The 18,041-nt window shown below is 35.9% G+C and overlaps 4 protein-coding genes across 5 annotated transcripts; 3 read left to right on the plus strand and 1 right to left on the minus strand.

Moving 5' to 3' along the window:
- Positions 1-1,680: 1,680 nt before the first annotated feature.
- Positions 1,681-4,698, minus strand: LOC114530932 (zinc metalloproteinase nas-36-like). Its single transcript, XM_028552556.1, has 8 exons — positions 4,638-4,698; positions 4,084-4,272; positions 3,599-3,784; positions 3,365-3,491; positions 3,197-3,294; positions 2,542-2,625; positions 2,269-2,379; positions 1,681-1,824 (listed from the first exon to the last, which is right to left on the minus strand). Exons 1-8 carry the CDS (start codon positions 4,696-4,698, stop codon positions 1,748-1,750), a joined length of 933 nt encoding a protein of 310 aa, XP_028408357.1. The 3' UTR covers positions 1,681-1,747.
- Positions 4,699-8,121: 3,423 nt separating this feature from the next.
- LOC114529341 (lisH domain-containing protein C1711.05-like) lies at positions 8,122-12,687 on the plus strand. Of its 2 annotated transcripts, XM_028551111.1 has the most exons (5): positions 8,122-8,305; positions 8,555-8,630; positions 9,591-11,268; positions 11,500-11,884; positions 12,675-12,687. In XM_028551111.1, exons 2-4 carry the CDS (start codon positions 8,562-8,564, stop codon positions 11,874-11,876), a joined length of 2,124 nt encoding a protein of 707 aa, XP_028406912.1. In that variant the 5' UTR covers positions 8,122-8,305; positions 8,555-8,561; the 3' UTR covers positions 11,877-11,884; positions 12,675-12,687. The 2 variants fall into 2 exon arrangements, with proteins under 2 accessions (XP_028406912.1, XP_028406921.1); XM_028551120.1 differs by lacking the exon at positions 8,555-8,630.
- Positions 12,688-14,270: 1,583 nt separating this feature from the next.
- Positions 14,271-16,366, plus strand: LOC114526059 (beta-1,3-galactosyltransferase 6-like). The gene is made up of 2 exons (XM_028547557.1): positions 14,271-15,339; positions 15,631-16,366. Exons 1-2 carry the CDS (start codon positions 14,520-14,522, stop codon positions 15,882-15,884), a joined length of 1,074 nt encoding a protein of 357 aa, XP_028403358.1. The 5' UTR covers positions 14,271-14,519; the 3' UTR covers positions 15,885-16,366.
- A 539-nt stretch (positions 16,367-16,905) lies between these two features.
- LOC114524250 (RNA-binding protein 7-like) lies at positions 16,906-17,874 on the plus strand. The gene is made up of 2 exons (XM_028545399.1): positions 16,906-17,127; positions 17,251-17,874. Exons 1-2 carry the CDS (start codon positions 17,023-17,025, stop codon positions 17,857-17,859), a joined length of 714 nt encoding a protein of 237 aa, XP_028401200.1. The 5' UTR covers positions 16,906-17,022; the 3' UTR covers positions 17,860-17,874.
- Positions 17,875-18,041: the final 167 nt, after the last annotated feature.

An 18,041-nucleotide genomic window follows, 5' to 3' on the forward strand; every position in this document is an offset into this window, starting at 1 on the left:
AGCTTTTATCTGTAAGACTGTATTATATCTGTATAACTGTATAAGACTGAACTAACCACAACCATGTAATATAGTTAATCTGAAATACAACCTTCAAATTCGGCACAATTAATATATGCAAGCTGTTCTTAAAAATATGAATAACTAAATTGTATTTTTTCGTCTTGAAGACTGTTTGCTTCTTCTGATTGTTCCCACTTATCGGAGTTAAACTCGAATGCTTTTGTAGTAGTAGATCATAAACGAGAAAGGAAAGTAAGGTTTGTGTTTATAGCCCGATGCGGTTTCTTGAGAGTTATATATAAGGCTTATGATAGAATTTTTAGGAGAGGTTTATTTGGAGATGGCAATTAGAAACCGTACCTCCGTCCATTTCGCTGCCGTTTAAGAAAACACAAACCCGCACTGTTTACAATTTTAAGCCAACTAATTTCTGAAGATATAATAGAATTCACATGATATAATATTAATTGGATTTCAACATACTGGTCTCTATGCACAAATCCCAATGCATATCAGCTATATTACATAAAAAATATAAGAAAATTAGGTAAATTTAATACTAAGGATTCCTTTACTAAGATTTTTATAACTATTTTCATTGTATATAGATATAACTATTTCTCAACTAATAAAAGCAATTGCTTATTGCTACCATCGCTCAGTCGCAGTTGACCTTAGCTTTCTTATATAAAAGCTGTTGCATGCATGTTCAGGAGTAAAATAAACCGTCTTAAATATATCAATAATATCCCTTGCACATGTCGCCACAAAGAAACTGCTACACGCCATCGTTTTTTTAACGAGAACGGTTTTTCTAACGAGTAACTGGCAGATTAAACTGAAAAGTTCCTTCTAAACGAAAGTGTTCAGTTTTACAGATTAAATAAGTCCTGAGAGGAAATAGGTTTACACGAGAGCGAGGCTTATGCATGGCTCTTGTTTTTGCCATTAAAACGTATTTACATCAAATATAAATAATACTTGTTTCATACGAATGTGTATAGGTATTGGAAATGGTCCATGAAAATGGTCGTTGTAGAAAACATCCTTGCATGTGTGTGGCAGCTTATTATATGTGCGTATCCAACAATATTAAAATCATATACTGAAAATTAACAAATGTATTCTCCCATGGTATTACAGAAACACTCTGCCTACATGGTATATTTGGATAGAAAAAGGCCTGAAGTGCGAGGTTGAAAGCCGTATAGCTTTTGATAATTTTTCACATTTACAGGGCTAAAGGCTGGTGTGTTGTAGCACAGTGTGGTTGTAGTGGGACCGAACATAGGGACTACGAGGCTTGACAAAAGGCTTTCATTTACCGACACTATATATATGAAGGTGAATGGCATGTCTGAACTGCTTTTTGCGCTTGCGCTCACGACAAAGATTAGCCGGCCACGGCAAAGCGAGTTTTACTCCCAAAAGTATGATTGCTTTAACATGATCTGCCAAATGAAAATATTCTGTAGACAGAGACACCGTAAAACAACTTGAAAAGATTTCGAGACCATGTGAATTTGGCAGATAAAAAGTATAATTCATATATATTTTATTAAACCGACTTAAATCAGTATATATTTAAGACTAACTTGATCAGCAAACTAATATACAAACGACACCCAATTAATGTTGTTTTCTAATACAGTATTAAAAAAAGTCAAAGATATTGATATTTAGTGAACATGTCCCCTACTCCCAGTAACCGTGCATGGCTGCAGCGACTTGACTTGCTAATTCTTTAACCTGAAGGACCAACACCAGATCCAGAACCACCAGGAGATGTAGTTGTGGGTAGAGGTGGTGTAACTGATGTTCCTATACAACGTTTGAAATAAAGATTAATAAGATGATTATATGCATGAAATATACACCACGATAAGCACTAGTTATCGCATTCAGGTTTGGCTCTGGTGCATCACTACGTGTTGCATTTTCACACTAATATAATTAGCACTCATAATAGTTTAGTAGGATTTTTTACTTTTTATGCAGTATGTGTCAAAGTAAAACAAGTTGAACTTGATTTATTTAGGCGGAACTCGTTTTTTATAAGAGCATTAATTTTTCGGGAACACCTGGTGGAGGTAACACCTCCGACTGCACCTGATACTATCACATGCACTGAAAAGAAATTGAAAGAAAATTTACCTGTTGTGCAATTGTATAACAAGCGAGCTTGTACGACATCAATTTGACTTAGACCGGATTTTCCACCAAATACTTTCCCAGGCACCAAACTTACAATTGTTTTAAACCCACCTTGCTTCGTGAAAGCATATGCTCCATAATGCATCACACTATCAAAGTCGTATGGCTGGCCAAAACTGTCGACTCTTGATTGATCCCACTTATTGAAGTTATGTACAAATTCTTTTGTAGTAGATCATAAATGAGAAAGGATTTTTACGAGAGGTTTTTTTGGAGTTGGCGATCAGAGACTGTGTATACCTGCCCATTTCGGTGCAGTTTAAGAAAACACAAACCCCCGCTGTTTACAAACCAATGATTTACTGAAGATATAATAGAACTTACTTGGTATAATATTATCCCATTGGATTTGAACATACTGGTCTCGATCAGGTCGCGATTGTTCATGCCCAATTCCCAATGCATGAGCTGTTACATTTGAAATATAAAAAAGTTTTTAGGACCACTTAATACTAAGAATCCCCTTATTAAGATTTTTATCACTATATTTTCATTGTAATTGCATTATTTTAACCGCTGATATACTAGCAACTGCTCTTAGACATCGCGCAGTTGACCTCACCGGCTTAAAAGCTGTTGCATGTTCATGCAGGGATAAAATAAACCTTCTTAAATATCAGTAATACCCCCTGTTTAACACAGAACTGAAACATCATTGTATAACACATTTGCTTCTTTTACAAAGATGGCGGCGAAGAATTGCTTTTTACTTAATAGGGCATGCATGGGAGCACCTCAAACGAAACACGGCGTTTTTCTAACGAGCTGTTGGCAGATAAAACTGAAAAGTTCCTTCTAAGCGAAACCCATAGCCCGCGTGCAAGAAAACAAACTGGAAATCGATTTAATTGAAATGGTCGATAAAAACGGTCAATTGTGTTGTGGCAGCTCTCTGAAAAAAAACATCTATATGCAACATGCATGAAGAAATCTACATATACACAATACACTCCCTAACACTCGGCACTGATATACCTACCAATTTCATGTACTGCAATTCCATGTTTTTCACAACCATTTCCTATTGATATTACTTGTTCTTGATAGCCGTGTTTTATACCCACAGATGAATAGCAACTGAAACAACATTTAGTAAATCTTTAAGAGTTCACAAGTAGAAACACGATTTTTAGACCAGATTTCTTACCCCACCCCTTGTATGAAATAAAGATATCCTTGATGACTTGTGTACGTCTTTCCCCTAATCCATTGTATGCACGGTAGAACACTTTCCCATTCCGTTATTGCACTTGCAATTGCTTGTCTGGCGTCGCCTGGAATTCAGTAGTACATGATCAATAAATGGATACATAAAGCCTATGAATAATTAATGAATATCCAATTATATCAAAAACAGAATTATAATTTAAGAATCACATACTGTTGAGATCAGGATGAAAGTCATAATAAATCGGTGACTGCCACAAGAGTGTCCTGTCACTCACGAGAGTTCGTTTTTTGCGTCCTTTATTTCCACGACGAGATTCAAACTTGCTCACATCCTTTGGATCTATGCTTATATCGCCTTGGTAGAGATATACATTATCATCCATTCTTCCGACCTTACCTATACACACGAAGCAAACAGAATATGGTTTTCTGAATATTCTTATATTTATTTACCTATAAAATAACACTTCGATTGGGAATCCTTTTCAATAAATTTATGAAAAAAAAATCAAAAGCAACCATGCACAAACTGAAAAGTTCGGATCAAGAAACTTTGTTAAGTAGTTTTTTTTATTTACTTCAGCGAATCCAATATTCTGTTAAATTTAAAGAGACATTTGACAGTTTTTTGCAGCAATAAATGGTTGACGTAAATTACAACCATTTTATAGTTTTATGAATTCACTGGGAACTTACCGCTTCGCGCTTTAATATTTGCCAGAAGAATCTTAGAAAAGACATTAAGCTTCCGATTTGAAGTTCTTTCTGTGATATTTCCCTGCATATGTCGTGCTAACAAATTCCAGTTTTTTTGATCAGGAGACAAGGTTGTACGATTTTGAGCAGGAGACAAGGTTGTACGATGAATCACATTCCCGTTGACATCTAATATTAAAAAAGGATGGAAATAATATCATACTTGTGTATTTTATATCAATATATAGGGTACTGTCTTCACGCACGGGATTTTGATAAGGTGCATGGGATATTCTAAAAAACATATGCAGTATGATGTGTTAACACCCTGGCCTTGTTGGTTGACGATCAAACGTGTGGACGCGTAAACAAGGATGTTTCGTCAATAGTGCCTAGTTGGACGATTTTTAATTTTTCGTGCAAAAATCAAAATGAAACGAAAACCAAACTAGCAACAGAACGTTGCTTTGAGTTAGGCGATCCCATGCTATCGCTTCCATTACCAAAACTTGAAATTGCCTGAATCGCCACTCAAAACATACATTATTACATACCACAAAATAACAACACCAGGTATAGAAGCCAAGCAAGAACTGCCTTTCTTGAGAGCACCATCTTTCAATTCTTCTTAAAAGTTTATTTTCGATTTCTAGACATAACTTGGGCATCTATTCAGTGAAACAGCTGTTATATAGCCCTGCCATGGTCCTTCCCTATATGGGGGCTGTAATTAAGTTTCGAGCCCATACGTCAATGAACTGACGTTTATGGTATACGACAGCAGACATAGTAGGAGGGAAATCTTTACAAAATGCGTCGATCAGATTCACTCTCTCGCGTCAATTTTCGTTGTATTAAGACGTCAATCTACGTTGAAAAGTGCTTTTGGTGATAAAGATTATAGTGGTTATAATGAAGATAGAAAAACTGTTCCAATAAAAAATTAATAAACCTGATTTCGTAATTGTATCTTTTGACTGATCTAGTTGTAGTGGTACGGTGTTTTAGTATGTCGGTTAAAAAACATCGTTCGTGAGATAATGTTTGATCGTCCTGTTCAGTATGTGGCAGTAAAACTACGACGTTTATGATCCTTTAGTAACCAAATGTAGTATGTTATTCATGATGGAAATAAGAAACCAGCTGGCTTATTAGTGATTAACGTTTGAATGAGGGTTGGGTCCACAAACTGGCCACAACCACGTAATATGTTAGTCTAGAATAACATCTTCAAATCGTCTGGGCTAAGCTATTAGCTATTTCGTCTGGGCTAAGCTATTAACTATAAGCTATTTCGAGCTATTTCGAGTGTTTTCCCCTGTATTAACAATTATTATGTCAAATCATAATGGTGCGTATCCAACGATATTTTATATTTAGATAATATAATATACTGGATAATTTACAAATGTATTCTCCCATAGCATCATAGAAACACTCTGGGTATTACGGTAGAAAAAGGTCTGAAAAGCCGGGCCGTATGGCTGAGTGGAATCTGAGAGCCCCTGGCCACCTTTCGCGATTAAATTTAGAATATATAATGCTCCCTCCAAACATATAAAACTCAATCTGTTTGATTCTAATAATTTTTCTCCTAGTAGCTACGTTTACTAAATGTAGCTAATAGCTATGACTATACCGTTTGTTTCATAGATATTTTTAAAATCATTTTAAGGCCAGCTCTAAGGGATGGTGAGGTGTGGTGTGAGCGAACATGGAAACTACGAGGCTTGACCCTTAGGTTTATAGTTTATATATGCTAGAAAACTGAAAAGGGTCTGTTAAGACTGCTTTCACACTGACTTTTTACAGTGCTCTCGTAGTCTTGAATGAATAAAAAAGATTAGCTACTTTACAGATTACTTGTGTCTCGTTTTTCAACTTTTCCCACCCGTAGGTTTAGCCTTTAAATAAAGCGATCCAACAAAAGTTTAATTTCAAAAATACCTCATTAGTGGGATTAGTTTGGTCGTCCCCTTAGCCTTGAGTGGCAGTAAAACTAGGAAGTTTGCGATCTGGCTTGTCATTTGAACTGAAGATATTAATAACCTCAGTCTTCAATTTCTTCGTAGAACCGTAAGCAAGGTTAATCAAATTTAGAATTACGTACGTTATTCGTCATGGAAACATAAAACCAGCTTTTATCTGCATTAGTGACTATTCTGATTGAATAATGGTGAAGTCTTACGAAAACTGACCACAACCACGTAATATAGCATGCATTTCAAATTAATATAGGAAGTAACTAAAGTCTTTCAGCTCTTCATAGATGTTTCCTGATTTCTTTTGTAGAAAACTATCTTGATAGTTGAACATTTTCTATCCAAAACTCAATTTAAGATTAACACGATCTAATGATTAGTCAGTTTTGTTGATGACTTGGTCCCGTGAGCACACAGCACTAAATACAAAATAGAGTCAGAGAATCTAAGCTCTTGTGCTAATCATTAAAGTATTAGAAGATAAATACAAAAAAAGGCCGTTTAACAGTATCGAGCAATATTTAGATCATACGCTGCATAATTTACAAATGTATTATAAATACACTGCCAGCACACACACTGTAGAAAAAGGAGGCAGCAAAATGGTGGAATGGTAGGCGCCGTAGCAGAGTGGAGTCTGGCGGGCGAAGGTCCATGCCCCTATCCACTGAATAAAGTTGAAATTATACCTCTTCAAAAAACACAAAATTTCGATTTGATTTAGATACCTTTTCACTTCGTAAGTTTTAATATGGCTGTGTTCTACCGTTTGTCTCACTAGGTGAATGCCAGCTCCGAGCTTGTGAGGTCACTGAGGTGGAGGCAAAAGCAAACACGAAGGACTGAGCAGCTCGATCCTCAGATTATATTTTATGTTGAGAAGTCCTTTTGACGATAAAGATTATAATAGTTGCAATAAAAATATATAGACAAGCTCTTCCATTTAATAATCAATAAACTCGGTATCGTAATGTTGGTCATAAAAAATATCATTCGTAAGATTATTTTCGATCCTCCCCTTATTAACTCATAGGTGCTGTGAGACTATGAAGTTTGTGATTCTCGTCGCTTGGACTGAAGAGTTTATTATGAATATATAAATCACCTCTTCGACTTCGCAGGACCACGAGCAAGGTCAACCAAATTTAGAACTACGTACGTTATTCGTCATGGAAATAAATATCAGCTGCGTATTAGTGATAAACGTTTGAATAAGGGGTTGGGTCTAAAGAAAACTGGCCACAACCACGTAATATGCTAATCTACCAGTAATATACCACCTTCAAATTCTAAAACAAAATTGAAGACGAGAGTTTTCCCCTCTAATGCCAAGTCAACTTACTTATATCAAATCATAATGGCGCGTATCCAACAGTATTTAGATTATATACTGCGTAATTTACAAATGTTTCTCCTATGGTATTATAGAAACACACAGTATAGAGAAGGCTGTATAGCTAAGTGGAATCTGAGGGAAGGGCCCCTGGCAACCTTTCGCGAATAAAATTGCAATAATGCTCCCTCCAAACGCATAAAATCTCTCTTTGATTTTGATGATTTTTCACCGGCCTAGTGACAGTGTCGTAGTGAGTGTACTGAACGTGGCTATGACTACCGTGTCAGTGTGTTCCATTATTTCAGTAATGCCAGCTCCGGGCTAAACCTAAGGGCTGGCCTGGTGCAGTAAGGGCGAACATGGCAACTATGAAGCTTCACCCTTAGTTTATACGTTATGAAAGGCTCTCTTAAGACTGCTTTCATACCGATATGCTCTTGTAGTCTTCAGTCCAGTAACCCCTTTGATATCAAGTACAAAGCCTTAGATAAAATTTGAATTATTTGAGTAAAAAAGATTACTTTATAAAGTCAAAAGTCTCGTTTTTCAACTTTACACACCCGTAGGTTTAGCAAAATATTAAAGAATGCACTACAAAAAAAGCTCAATTTCAAAAAGATATCGAGTCGGACAGCATGATTTCATGAAATTGTTCGCCATTTTTTGTTTAAGCCAATTACGCGCATGCGCATATGTGCTCCTGCTTGTTCTAAATTCTAATTCTTATAGAACTCGTGTTGACAATACGATGTTTTATAGAGAAAGAATGTAGATTTCTGCACTTGTCCTTGACGTTAATTATACCGTATGAACACGCAGTAGCTTTCTTGGAGAGTCTCAACGTACATATATTATTCAATGTTGCATCACAAGTTATTTTCAGCCACAATATATTGAAACAAAGGTAGGATATGAGAATCCAAAGAGGAACTTTCACAACTGTACACAATACCAGTTTTCTACAAAATGGTTATAATACAAAGAGTGACAATTCCTTTTCGTAATAACTCATAAACAAGACGTAATATCCTTTTTAAACCTGTTGCTTACGATAGTATGACGTTGTCGGTTGTGGATGATGTATACTGCAAACATTTGGTTAACATTTTAGTGTTAGTTTATTAAAATATATAGCAGGCTTCTTTCGCTTTAGGAAAGGGATGAATTTTGAATCTGACGAAGAAATAAGTCGACTAAGAGTTGCAGCGCTTTCAACCAGGCCATCCAATGTAAGATTGATAGTCTGTGAACTAGCTAGCATAACCATCTTTTAGAAAATGAGAGAGAGTGCCAGCAAGCTATGGAAATTATAATTTAAAAGTTTTCAAATGTTTAAAGCACACATGTAAGGGGGTTATTTGGAGGCATCTGTAACAAAATAATTGTGTAGATAGGTTATACTGAAGGATCTGAGGGTCACCTTCGTGGTCATGTGGTTCGAGGCAAAATTATGAATGTGGCCATTAGGTTTTTGAGAAAGAAAGGGAATCTAGTGCCTAGATACTAAGTGTTAATTCATACATCCAAAAACAGTTAAATGTTGATGCATGGATTAATACACAGAAGTGTATTATAATTTTTTTCTATTGCATTCTAGTTATTATAAGTGAACTTTGTTAGTGTTTAAGACTTCAAGTCATGTGAATAGGGAATGCATGAACATACAAAATGACCTTACCTTGGGCATGTGCATATGTCAACCATCCTATATATATCAACAAAAAATATATTATGGTCATAGGCATATATTATGCTTGTAGCAATAATTTATGCTCTTAGCAAGAATTGTTAATACAACATGAGTAACAAAGTATCATCAAATAAGTGCAACAGCAAGATATTTTATTATGTGTTGAAAGTAAAAATGTTTTGAAATTTGGGAAAATGGAAACAAATTGCTGCTAAAATTCCTTACTACCATATTTATGTAAGATATTTTTTCACTAGTCAAAAAAATTGTATATCCAAACAAATTGTATAAAGTTAATTTACTCAGTGCAGAATGATTTTTATTCCAAAATTCCACTTTGCATAAATCTCCATGCACATATGAGAATAGGATTTTAGGGGGGAATTTCTGATCATGCCAGCATTACTGCTAACAATGCCACTGCAACAAATGATTTTTGAAATTCAAATTATGTTGAATTTTGATTATTTATACAAAGAAGAATTATTTTCTCCTTTAGATGCGAAAAAGAAAAGTAACCTTAATAAATTCGGGTGACAAACGAAATATTTTTGTCAATACGAGGAAAGTTGTGGTTGGTTCAGCAAGACAGTCAACTGCTCCAAAAGATGAAGATAATTCTAACACACATTGGCCTTGTGCTATGATGGATAGTATAGACTTTTACGAACCAAAAAAACAAAAAGTGCAAAGTGATTGTAGAATTTTATCCCTGGGTGGAAAGCAAACAAGTACTGGAAAGGACCAAAGAATTTTTACTATAGATGAAGAAAAGGGAAACAAAGAAAATGCAAGTTTACTTGAAGTGGATACAGATGTTCGAATTGTTTTAGATGAGAACAATGAAAACAGTACAGCTGTTGATGATGAAGTCAATAAACATATTGAGGTAATAGAAATTGAGGATGATGTTGAGTTAGAAAATGCATCAGAAATTAACGGAAGTGATGAAGTTGTTGAGGTAATTGGGAATAATGAGACTGAGGAAGTGGAAGTTCAAAAAGAAAGTGGGCCTGTAAGGAAAATAGAGATAGGAAATACAGAAAAGAGTGATGAAATTGATGATGCAGATACAAAGGAAGACAGTAATGAAGAGATGGATGATGTTGAAGGCAGAGAGGGTGAAGTAAGAGAAATAGAAGAGGGAGAAGATGAAATTATAGATGATCTTGGAGGAGAAGAAAAAACAGAAAAAACTGAAACAGAAAAGGAGGTGAAAGAATTTGAAAAAGATAAAATTGTCCATCAAAACGAACAAGAAGGAAATAAGGAAAAACAATGTGTTAAAGAAACAGAAAACCCCAAATCTGAGAGGAAAGAGGAATCCAATAACAAAATTCTAAAGGCTCCAGAGAAAGCAAATGCTGGAAAGGAACAAAAGAAATCCCATGACAATGGTAGTGAGAGTGACAGCAGTGGATCGGAAAGTGATTCTTCTCGCTCTGGTAGTTCATCAAGTTCTTCAGGATCTTCATCATATTCCAGTTCATCATCTTCATCCAGAACATCAAGTGACAGTCGTAGTAGTTCAGACAGTAATTCAGACAGTGATGATCAAAAGACCTCAAAACATAGTAAACATAGTTCAAGAAGTTCCAGTCATTCAAGCTCGTACTCTTACTCAACTGGTGGTTCTGTAGAGAAAAACACAATGAGGTCAGTGGTGTCACAAAAAAATAAAGAAAGGCGCAGCCGTTCTCCACGTGATCTACCTCATCGATCACCCCACCAATCACTGCGTGGTCGACGGTTGCCCCCAGAGCGCAGATACTCTGATAGAAAGCGATCTTATGACAGAGATGATCGGTATAGAAGAAATCGTTATAGAGATGATAGAAGAGACGTTAATCCGAGACATCTCCAACGTATATCCCCCCGAAACCGCTTGGGAAGGCGATCTAGCTCCCCTTTGTATCGTCGTCGAAATCGTAGCAGAGAACGAGAAAGGGACACACGATTGAGTAAACCACAAGAGCGGCCTCGCGGTAGACGTTCTCGTTCCAAATCACACGAGAAAAAGAAAGACTTCGCTTCGGATAAAAATAATTTATCACGTACAGATGATGATTTTGTGGAAATTGATGTTAAACAAAAGCCTGGCAGTAGTGAAGGCAATAAGGAGTCGATTTTTAAAAAGTCGGAAAGATTGGGAGAGAATCGGGAAGTCAACACAAGTGGTATGTTTTTATGTTATTAAATCGACTGCCAGCCGTTTCTTGCTCAAGTAGAGGACTTGGTGTAACAAATAGAGTTTTGCAATAACTCCATTTCTATTCAAATTTCCAGTTCATTATAACATGATTTAGCATTCATATCAACATACATTACTTGAATAGAAATAATGTCTGCCTGCATGTTGCAGGTAATGTAATGCCGTTTGTGATACGTTTATTTGTTTTCGTTTTTAGTTGATACATCTGGCTTTGACCTTCGATCAAGATTGGGTCCGAAGAAGAACGACACGAAACTCATTATTACAAGGAAATCCCAAGTGGATGCCCGACTGAGGATTGGACCACGATCGCGAGGAATATCAGAAAACGTGGAACAGAAAAAGAACAAAGAAAATAGAAGAGAGGTGATTGAGGAAAAAGAAGATGATGATGAAAATGAAGAAGAAGAAAATGGCGACGACGAAGAAGAAACACCAAGAAAATTTGTTGTAGAAGTCCACAATGATAGAGAAGCAGAACTTGATGCAAAGATTTTACGAATTCAAAGAATGAATGAAGAAATCCGAAAACGACAAGAAGAAATAGAACGCGAGAAAATGATGTATGCTTAGCTTTCCAGGTCAGTGATATTTCTGATTTAATTTAAAAATAATTTTGTTATTTTGGTGGAGGCTTGAAAAGCTCTTGGTCCATCGGACGTTGAACCATGTAAAATGATACTGGTGCTAGCTGCCAAACATAATTAGGAACACCTTTAACGAGACATGGGTTGGCTTTTACAACTGTAACTCAGTACATATTGTCAGAGCACATACTAGAATCACACGACCGATTCAAGAGTAGAATGGCCATTAAAAGAATTTGTATACAAAAGAGTTTACCCAAACTAAACAATTAATACACACAGTTGTTGGAATATTCCGCAGAGATTATTAGAGTCTTCGTTAGCGCGCCTCCAAATTAATATACGACGTTACCAGCTAAAATATGCGAGAAGATCGACAAACGTATGGCCAGGCAGTATGAATAATTGAACTGTAAATAGTATATTTAAGAATATATTACGGATCCACAGAAAAGTAACGTCCATAGACTGTGCTTAACAAAATATTAACTTACATTAACTCTAGAATATAGGTTGTGTTTCAAATGTTGACAACTGTTCTGAATAAGACCAGCGATCTGATAAATTTAGAGTGGTTAACTAGCTATGCTGTATATTAGTTTTTCCATAAAAATTGAAATATCTATATAGTTGTGTTTCACGTCGAATATACTAAATTAAAAAAACAACTATATAATTTGTTTTAAAAGCAAGTAGGCTTCCTGAATATAAATTGTTATGCAAGCTAAAATGTAGTACAGTATGTATATACAACTGAACTGGTTTTTGTATTGTATTTTTCCAGGTTCCAACAAAAAAAGAAGGTTTTTGCTGTGTGTCATGATGTATAGACTGTAACCACTTTGTGCCAGCTGAAATCAACCTTTTCTGTTCTTCCCGAAACACACGGCAGCTTCTCTGCGAGTACTACTATTGTGCCTTCATCATCGTTGTGTTCGTAACGAACTAAAGACTTTTTGTCATATTGTTGAATAACAATGGCTTTTCCAGATTTCACTGCTTCCAAAATGCGTTTATTATTCTTTGACTTTAGAATGGTTGGCTTGTTTTTAGCAGGTTGTTCAATGGCTTTACACTCCATGTTGTATATTATACGTTATAAATGTCTTAAATTATATATATTTTGCGAGAATGGTGCTACACTATAACTGTACACTGTCACAATGTTAAAATAGGTACGTTTGTTTGTATACACCAAAACAATATTTCAAACTTGGTGACATCTTTCCTGTTTGCTCGCCGAATAATATTTTCAGCATTAGCGAATTATAACTAATTCTTGTTGTTTCTTTATTTGAATAATTAATGATGAAGGAAGGTCAAGATTACAGTCACGACATACAAATGGGAGTGATTTAGTACCGACAGGACATATTTTACGAAAGTTCAGTTGTCGTTTGAATTGGAATTAGATGTGAAAACGAATGTTAGAGTATGGTCAGTGTCGAATTCAATTCCACGCGAGATTGTCCACTTTATCCATGTCTGCCGAACATCTGCGTGACTTGTATGTTGCCAGGCGATGATTACCTGCAGGCTGTTGGACATGCATATGCATGCTGCTACAATAATTGCTAACTTGTTAGGTAAGTATCGAGATTATCTCTACAATTTGTTTTTTTTTTGTTTTAACATCAGATGTTTGTTAAAAAGTCCTTAACCATAACCCCCCAAAATCCAGTGCTTATGTGAATTAAGTTAATACCTGCTAAATCCGTAGTGTATTTTTCTTTATGAAATGTCAAACTCGTCTGGTTCTATAAAAGTACATGAGTGGAGTCAGTGCTGAATGTACTAATCCTTAATCTGGATGATATTTGCTATGGGCAATTTTATAGCGTGAATCGGTGGATACAGGGTGGATAGTAGTGGATAGCCCTTTCTCGGCTGTGAAGATTTTTTATTTGATACTCCAATACACTGAATACGTTAAACCAAAAAGAAATTACTAGAAGCTTGCTGGGTAACGGCAAACGTTGATGTCGTGACCAACAAGTCCGCATGGTCCGGCATAGACGTCTTGGACCTGCTTGGATTCAGATTAAAATCCATAAATTACGGTAACACCATTACACCAATAACCGTCTAGACTCTAAATTTGGTACTCGGTGGTGTCCTTTGACCGTGTGAGAGGAGGCATAGTTCTTAGACATGGTTTATTCACAGCTAAATTAGTCTTTTATTTTGAGGCCTGAGATTTGGCCCATTTCGTAACGATGTCTCTTTCGCAACACTGGCACGTTTGGTCTAATAACTTTGACTACCAATTTTCCTAAATCCTACACCCCCCCCCCCTCACCTTTGCGTCTCCCCGGGAATTTTAAGGCGGGCGAAACGAAGGTCGAAGGTCTGTGTTCAGGCTACTGGATAGCTGGAAAGTCTGGAATGTAGACACAAATATAGAACATACTCCAGAGTCCAGGTTAACTGCTTGGTGAAAAATTCTCAAGAAAAGTTGCTGTTCTCGCGTGATAGTGGCAACAATAATTGAAATTATGCTATTTATGGAAGAAGAGGGAATTTACTTTGGTAGTGTCCGACAGGTTATGGATTCAGCTGGTGTAAAAGTGCACAACCGGTGGCAGTGGACATACGTGGCACTGTAGTTTTTGATATTATTCTCAAGAACATGTTTCACCGAGTGTTTCACCGTTTGCGTTTAATGTTTGGGATTCGTTCGAAATCACTTTTTGTAGTGTTGTATTTGGCTGGCGTAGCCCTAATATTTTATATTGGATTGTATTCGGCGAGCATTGTTATTGTTGATAACACTTTTTGTGGATGTACTAATACTTGTATAAACAAAACGCCGATAACAGAAAATAAGGATAATTTGCTACAATTCAAAGTAAGCAATAGATTAAATCCTGAGGTTAAGCGCACGAAGGTATTTTTGCTGATAATAATATTGACTGGGCCAAGCAATATTGAAAGAAGAAATGCGATGAGATTTACTTGGTTGAATGCGACTAGATTGACATCTGTCAGTAAGAGATTTGTTATTGGTATCTATGATTTGGACAACAAGACAAAGATGTCACTTCAACGAGAACAAAAAATGCATGGAGACATGTTGTTCTTGCAAGACTTAAAGGATGCATACAACAAGCTCACTAGGAAGTTACTGAGTGCTTTATTGTGGATTAATGAAAATGTAGAATCTTCCTTTGTTATGAAAGTCGATGATGATACATTTGCTAACTTGTTAGTCATTGAACAGGAACTGAAAACAAAGTATTATGGGATTGATAATTTATATTGGGGTTTTCATCGTGGTAGCGCAAGTGTAAAAAAAAGTGGTCCATGGGCTGAACCTAAATGGATACTTTGTGATCGATATTTACCATATGCCCTTGGTGGAGGTTACATTTTGTCAATGAAGCTGGTTGAATACATTGCTAATATCTCATCATTCCTTGTACTATACAATAGTGAAGATGTCTCATTAGGTTTGTATTTTTTAGGTTTGTTGCAAAATTTTAATTCCAGTGTAGAAACATGTTTTAAAATCACCTTCAAACAAAACAAGACAAAAACAAACAGGTTTTAACAAGGTTACTCAATTACTATTACTCCCTAATTCAAGTTTAAAAAACATTTCTTCAATAGACTTATTATTCCATTGTATTGACAAATTACCGAAAAACTTCTTGCGAAAATTTTGATTGCCTCTGCTTATTCATTACAACAATATTCACTCATTCATTTTTTAAAAATATATTGTTTGAAACCATTTGCAGGTACTTGGCTCAGTCCAATTCAGTTAACAAGGGTGCATGATCCAAGATTTGATACAGAGTCGATGTCTCGTGGTTGCAAAAATGCTCACATTGTCAGTCATAAGCAATCTATAAAAGATATGTATGATAAATTTAATATGTTGAAAAATCATGGAAAGCTTTGCATGAAGGAAGAGTTTATCAGGATGTCCTTTATTTACTCTTGGAATGTCCCACCATCACAATGTTGTGAAAGGAGAAAGGGCATTCCTTAACAATATTTACTGACCTAAGTCAACAAGTCTAACAATATTTACTGACCTAAGCCTAACAGTTCACTTACTGTGACTACAGATTGTGTATCTTCACCCTTTACATAGTGAAACTCTAAATAATTAACCTTAATAATATTTTTTGTTCCAGTATATAAATTAATAGTTCACACTATTTATTCTCTGAATAGCAGTCTTATCATTGAATTAAGAGTAGAAATAATGGTAGTGATAACAATTATGCCATACATATCTTACATAAAATTAAAAACTGGTTAGTGTGAACAAAAATCACTTCGTCTTCAACCTTGCTGTACCTTTTCTCCACAGCCCACCCTACAGCATTATGGTATGATACCATAGGTTAGGTATGTATTTCATCACGAGCACTATTGAAACCAGGAAGGGTTGATATGCTTACTTTCTTCGCTAAAAATTGTAAATAGATTTAACTTAAATCTTGTAAATGTCTACAAAATTTTTATACCAGTAAATTAATTATAAATTTTGATGTTGCTTCCTTTCTGTGTTATAGTTAGGCGTTCCAATTCGTCAAAATTACATAAAATCGTCTCAAATGGGGGGGGGGGGGAGAATGTAAGTGGCCTTTAGACCCAGTTAGACTATTAGTGCCAGAACCCTTTTTGCCATGCCAACTGATCAACCAACATCCTATTTTGGATTGTGACAACTAACAAAACCATCTACTAAAACGCATCGGCAGTAAAATGACTTTTTTTTCTGCATTTTAAAAAACGCAAAACTCTAAATTTCATGCGCGAACTCATGCCTATTCTTTCTGTTCGTCCGATATTTTCAAGCTTTGGAATGAAACACTGCTTCAGTGCTCCATATGATTGACGAGTGTCACTCCTAATCACTGCTCCCAAATAATTCTCTCCCAAATGAGTTTGACCATCCAAAATACATGTTTATTTGTCTTTTGACGCAGTTTGCGGTAATCTCGTGAATTAACGCAGTCAGACGACAGTTCGGATCCAGGTCTTTGCGCTGTCAAATTCAAGATGGAAACTGAATTTTTGTGTGTCTATTGTCTATTGAGTACACCAAAAGTACACCAATACAACATAAAAAACTTTTAATACTGACGATAGACAACATTCTAAATAATAATTTGACTATGGCCATGCAAGGGAACAATAGGTCTGATACAGAGTGCTCAATATTTGTTGGAAATTTAGATTCGAGTGCTTCAGAGGAGATATTGTGGGAGTTGTTTCTTCAGGTAAATATTAATTTCTTCTTGACATCCCAAATGATGCAGTTAAAATACTGTAGAACAAATAAAATCTTCATAGCAAGCGTTTACTCAAATGTACACCATTTCCTTGATTTATCAATGTTCCAGGCTGGACCCATCAAGAGTATTCACATTCCTTGTGATAAAGATACTGGAAAGCAAAAACAGTTTGCTTTTGTTGAGTTCTATTCTAGTGTTGCAGCACATTATGCATGGGAACTCTTTGATGGTATCAGGTTGTATAACCGTTCATTGACTGTTAGACCCAGGAATTCTGAAAAGACTGACACTCCCAGATATATGCCCAGCAATGTGATTCCTGCTAGTGATTTCTACCAAGATTTTTATCACAAATATGAAGAGTGGAAACATAGACCACAAAGTGAGCCAAGAAGAAATCAATGGACGGAAGAGAGTAATTCTCAAAGAAACAATTCTTTTAGTCAACCAAGCTTTAACAGAAGTTTTTCATCAGCTTCAAACTTTCCCAATCATGTAACTCAACAATTAATGAACATGAGAACAGGCGGCAGAAACAATAGTACACCATACAGAAATTCACCCAGCCCCCTTCGAATACCAAAATGGGGTTCATCTCCATATGGAAGATCACCTTCAAATTCAGGATCACATTCCTCACCCACACCATACAGAGGTTCTATGCATGGATACACATCACCAAACCAAGATCAATACGGAGGCAATTATTGGCGCTGAAAAAGTTATTTATAGATTTTACCCTCCAGAAATGGTTGTATTCCAAGCCACTATAAAGCTTTTCTTAGGTTGTATATGTGAACTTTGCAATCAACTTGCAGTTGAACTTTGCAATCTTGGCATTACTTGAGCCTATACTGGGCCGTAGCTAGAAGCTTAATTGGGGAGAGGGGGGGTGTATA

The sequence above is a fragment of the Dendronephthya gigantea genome, unplaced genomic scaffold, assembly GCF_004324835.1.
Source record: "Dendronephthya gigantea isolate DGI-Jeju-01 unplaced genomic scaffold, DenGig_1.0 000001F, whole genome shotgun sequence".
Classification (NCBI taxonomy): Eukaryota; Metazoa; Cnidaria; class Anthozoa; order Malacalcyonacea; family Nephtheidae; genus Dendronephthya; species Dendronephthya gigantea.